This window comes from Oryzias melastigma, linkage group LG15, assembly GCF_002922805.2.
Source record: "Oryzias melastigma strain HK-1 linkage group LG15, ASM292280v2, whole genome shotgun sequence".
Lineage (NCBI taxonomy): Eukaryota > Metazoa > Chordata > Actinopteri > Beloniformes > Adrianichthyidae > Oryzias > Oryzias melastigma.
The window spans coordinates 18073685-18079134 of record NC_050526.1 but is presented as its reverse complement, the minus strand read 5'-3'; the positions used below and the strand labels follow the sequence as shown (position 1 = coordinate 18079134).

General features: G+C 39.0%; 1 protein-coding gene across 2 annotated transcripts in view; it reads right to left on the bottom strand.

Annotated features, from left to right (window-relative positions):
* Positions 1-5450, bottom strand: part of epas1b (endothelial PAS domain protein 1b) — a 70087-nt gene that overhangs the window by 31456 nt on the left and 33181 nt on the right. Inside the window, exons 1-2 of one of the 2 annotated variants that reach the window (XM_036215403.1) lie at positions 5044-5444; positions 188-330 (exon numbers count right to left, since the gene is read on the bottom strand). In XM_036215403.1, the coding sequence (XP_036071296.1) occupies positions 188-330; positions 5044-5092 (192 nt within the window). In that variant the 5' untranslated portion in view covers positions 5093-5444. Of the gene's footprint in view, positions 1-187; positions 331-5043; positions 5445-5450 lie in introns of those variants that run through there. The other variant, XM_024296640.2, reaches the window with a different exon arrangement.

Sequence of the window (5450 nt, the reverse complement as noted above, 5' to 3'; positions counted from 1 at the left end):
ACATATATATATATATATATGTATATGTATACATATATATATATATATATGTATATGTATACATATACATATATATATCCTACAGTTTGAAAACAGAAGGATGCACATTTTGAGTTTTAAAGAGGTGACTGTAAGGCGGTGCACGTGTCTGCCCTTCTATTGCAGGACTGTGTAAGAGGCGGCGCACCTGCGTGAGGCCCATGAATTTGTTGATGTTCTCCGACAAGAAGATCATGTCACCGTCCGTCGTCACCACGGTGACGAAGCCCTCCAGAGACTTCAGGTACAGACTGTCCATGTGGGCGTCGCCGTCGCTGTCACTGCCGCCGCCTGCATGGAGAGACCGAGTCACACTTAAAAACCGTTGGTTGCATCAATGTAATTTCTGATTCTCTAAAATGAACATTTCACTTTTGGAGTAGAAGTCTTCAAACATAACCAGTGCACATGGACACTCAGGGACCCCGGTCAGTTTTGTTTTGGGATAATTCTTATAAAAGCTCTCGTACCACTGAGCCGACCTCCGCTCAGAGGGGAGTGTGTGGACAGAACTTTCACACTCAACAAAGCCCAGTAGTCGGTGGGGGTGGAGGGTGGGAGCGTGCAGTTCCTCTGCTGTGCTTCCCTCAGATAAGAGAGAGCTGTTCTCAAGGCTCCCGGAGAGGCCTAGGGATGGAGTTTGGAGTTTGGCCCGGGAGCGCTCACTCCCGCGGGAGTCCGGAGCTTTCTCACGGGCCCCAGAGAGATCAGGCCGGGACTCTCAGGTCCCAGTCCGGAGACTGGTGGCACCTTTGGCCCACATACTCAGCTGTGATTACCAGGCGTTTGGACTGAGCTGAACTTTTCTTCTTTCGGTTGCATAACTGCCCCCCTTTCAAAATAATGGGGTGCAGAACATCAAGTTTGACCATTGCCCCGTCTTCCTGCACTGTAGCGGGCAGACGGGGTGACAGGAGGGTGGGTTTGTCCCAGAATGTGGCTGAGGCAGCATTCCTTTGTACTGGTGAGGAAATGGTCCCTGATGGAAACATTAAAGAAGAAACTTCAGGGTGTGCAGCTCCTAACAACACTGTGAGGAAAGCCTGATAACATCATCCACCACTCTGTGATCTGGACCTCAGAGACCGACCCTCAGAGTTCATGTTTCCATACAAAGCAACAAACATAGAAAAGAGATTTAACCGCACCAAAAGTCCATCTGACATCCTAAAAGCACTTAAAAGACCCGCTCTAATTAAAAAAAGACACCTGCACCTTATTCCCTCCCCTCTCATTCTGTTCACCTGGCAGGTGTGGCCAATGCTCCTTAATTGGCACCTGCTGGCCCTTTAAGATGGAGGAGGAGTCACTCAGGCAGGCAGGGAGCAGAACAGGAGGCTCTGAGGTTTTGGTTTAGGTGTGCTGGTTTTCAGAGTCTTGCACCGCTTGGTTTTCTTATTTTACTTGGGGTTGGACCTTGGTAGTCTTGATTTGTAGGATTTGTTTATTTGTTTTGTTTAGGTAGTTTTGGTTAGACAGCCATTAGCAGGAGCTGCTGACTCTGACGGTCGACATGCTGGGTCAGCCGTCTCCATGACTGATTTTATGTTTCAATTCCTTTGGTTTGTCTTTTTGTTTGAACCAGCACACTAATTATTTCATTTTGGTCTTTCTTTCAGGACACAGAGTTTCTTTTATTTAATGAACTGTGATCCTTTTATTCTCACAGGCTTTTCCAATGGTAAGTAACAATGGTGCTTTTCATTTGGTAAATTAAGAAATATTTATTCTTAAAGGGAACAGCCAACGTTGTCTAATTTCCACAACAAAATATTATTCAATATTTAAAAAAAGAATAGAATGGAGGCTCAGAGTCGTGTGCTACCAAATGGTGGCCGTGGGTTTTAGTGGAAAATAAAAGCATATCATAAATAACTAAATATAATCTTGTCAACATTTTAAATCTATGCAAGTATTGGCAAATGAAATATTCTAATATATTGCGGAATCGATTATTTTTTTTTTCTTTCCTAAAAAGCGCATCATAATTAAAAGACCAGTGGGAACACTTTAAAGACAAATAAAAAAGTGATATCAAGTTATTGCAAAAATAGGTAATTAATTAAATAATGTTGCATTTATTCATGTAGTCTTCACATTTTTTTCTGAGAGAGGGTCTGCAACCTGTGGCTCCAGAGCAGCTCTTCCATTATGGCTTTGAAGAAAAATGCAATTTATTTATTAAAAAAAAGCTTTTTCTTTGTTTTGATTATTGTGTTTTAATTACGTTTTCTCATTTATGCTTAGATTTTTAAAATGTCAGGTAGCTGAACAAAGTGATAGGTAATAGTAGAATTATTATTATTAGAATAAATTAATTGAATTCCAAACCAATGTTTTCATGTTTACAATCTATAATAATAAAAAGATGGAAGGACACCAAAGTCATGATAAAAATAATAGAGCAATAGAATTGGACACATTTGACTTTGCATCTCTATTTAATGTAAATCTGCTGTAGAAGAAGAATCTTATTTAACATTTTAATTTGAAAGTGACTTTGCTGTCAAAAGACGAAAAGTTAAACTGTTATATATATATATATATATATATATATATATATTTCAATGTTAGAAAATTTTAAACAAGTAACAATTTGCTTAATATCCAGAAAAACATCAATAAAATGTATTTTGTTAAGCAGTGAAGTGGAACTTTGCAGCTCTTGTTGGGTTTTGTTCTGTAAACTGGAGCAAACGGCTTTTTTAGTGTGAAAGGTTGCAGATTTCTGGTCTATAATGAACATTTTTCACATTTTTACTTTAATATTAATTCAAATTGTTTATGTTGTTGTTTCTCCCAATTTCAAATTGCAAAATATGCTTGATAAAACAGCCTCTCTAAATTGAAACTAAGAAACTCTGCTTTCATTTTCATTTTTTTAAGCTGTGCAGGATAAAAAACTGAAATATTTAGGATTTTTTTTTTCAAAGTGAAGGAGACCCGGACACCCCCAGGACTGCCCCGCCTCCCCCACGCTCGCTGGCGTTACATAACCGAGGTGTTTCCATCCGACTGCACACGTGTCATTGTGTGCTTCAGCGTGCACGCGCAGCATTCGTGCACGGCAGCTCGTTTGGCGCCAAAGCAGTCGGGTGTTATGGCTGGCGGGATAATGCCATCACCCGACGAACGATGGGCAGAGCCCTCTGCTTCCTCTCCAATCTGTCCCTCCATCATGGAGCAATCAGAGCGGCGTGATAAGGATATCTGCTGCTGCATCACACGGATCTCCCTGTTCTGCCCTCTGACCCACTTCTTCCTACCCTCATTACTGTCGGCGCTCCTCCTCTTCCTCCTATGCGTTCCCTCTGTTCTCCACCTCTCCCTCTTTCATCCCTCTCTACAGACTTCATTACAGGAATACTGACACAAAGCAGCTCAATCGATATCAGAGCTTTTAATTTCATCTGAATGTTTGAAAATGACTTTTTCTGAAAACCAAAAAAGTTCTTGTGGCCACTGAAGAAATAAAGGAATGATGAATTACTTGAAAACTAATAAATAAAGGCAGGAAGTGGCAATATTTATCTTTTAAGGAAATAACGCTTTTATGCATGACCGTTTCCTGAGCTAACAAGGCAAAGCGGCCCGCCGAAATATAAACAGAACCTCACAGAGTGAAAAGGAGAAGAAAGACAACAAATTAAAAAGACAATAGTATGTGTTAAGATTTGTTAACAACACCGGCCTAAATAATCGATCTAAAGGTTTTCCAGACACCATGCGGGAGAGGAATTCACAGGAAAACAGCAGGTTTGGAACGCTGCATTGATTTATGTTTAAGAGAAAACCAACACCTGAAATGTGTCTGTGAGATTAACAGATACGATTTGGAAATTATAAGTTTATTAAAGAAGCTTGTTGGAGGTAAACTTTGGATATGCTTGATTGTTTTTCAGTGGTTAGCTTTACCAAAAAGTTTAATTTTTTTTTGTTTTCAAACTAAATAAAAATAAGAATTAATCGAATCAAACTGTATCAGATCTAAACAAATTGATTTTAATCAAATCAGATCAAATCAAATCAAATCAAATCCAACTGTATCAAATCAAACTGACTCAAATCAAACTGAATTGAATCAAACTTAATTAAATAAAATCAAAAACTAATCAAATAGAACATAATTAAATCAAGCAAATTTGAATCAAATCAAACTTTAAAAAAATCATATGGAATAGAATCAAACTGAATCAAATCAAATTAAACTAAATGAAATCAAATGGAATCAAATCAAATTGACCTGAATCACATCAAATTAAATATAATCAAACTGAATCAAATCAAACAAAATTATTTAAATGAAAATGAATCAAATTAAACTAAATGAAATCAAACAAAATCAAATAAAATTGAACTGAATCACGTCAAATTAAATTGAATCAAATCAAACTGAATTAAATCAAACTTAATTAATTGTAATCAAAACTAATCCAATCAATCTAAATCAAGTAAAATCGAATTAATTTAAACAAAAACTAATGAAATATAACTAAATTAAATCAAACTTTAAAAAAATCCTATCGAATGGAATCAAACTGCATAAAATCAAATATTACTGAATCAGATTAAATCAAACATAATCAAATCAAATCAGACCAAATCAAACAAATTAAAATCCGAGTTGACTGAAACCAACACTCTCTTGTTCTCATCTGTCCGTCTTCCTTCATTGTGTCGTATCTCGTCGTATGAAACTGGTTTTAGCTGCAGAAGAAGAAGAAGGCATTTCCTTCAGATGAGTCACAGCAGGAGCACTGATGGAGCAGCAGTTTCAATCTGTTGCTCTCTGATCGCAGGGAGGAACAATAGGTCTGCTGCTCAACTTCCTGGTTCTAATTTTACCCGAGACGAGGAGGGCGGAGAGGCCGTTCACCCACACCTTCCTACTGAACAGGACAATGCGCTTCACACACGTGAAAATGGGCCAAAGACGTCGTCTATCGGGACTCTTTCCTTCTCCATCCGTTTTTCTGATTCTATAGGATGAAGGCGTGTCCTTACGTGTGGCGAGCAGCTTGCGTGTGCGCAGGACGCTGATGGCCAGCCTCATGATGGAGGCCTTGTCCAGGTGGGAGCTGACGCTGTGCGGTAGAGGCAGCTGGTGGGCCAGCTCGTAGAAAACCTCCGTCTCCTTGCTGCGCCGGCAGCGCGCCGCATCCCGGGACTTTTCCTTCCGGCGCTCCGAGCTGCTTCTGGAACACGAATCACAGACGGGTTTAGAAAATGGATGGAGGGAGTTACACCTTCATTTAGAGCAGGAGAATTGGATTTATACAAGACAATTGCAAAATAATTCTGAAAGATTAAAAAAAAAATTGAAGGTCCTTCAGCGTAAACTTTTATTTCATGGAAACATTTTTTAAAACCATCCATTAGTATTTTATTGCTGTCTTCTTTTTTTTTTTTTT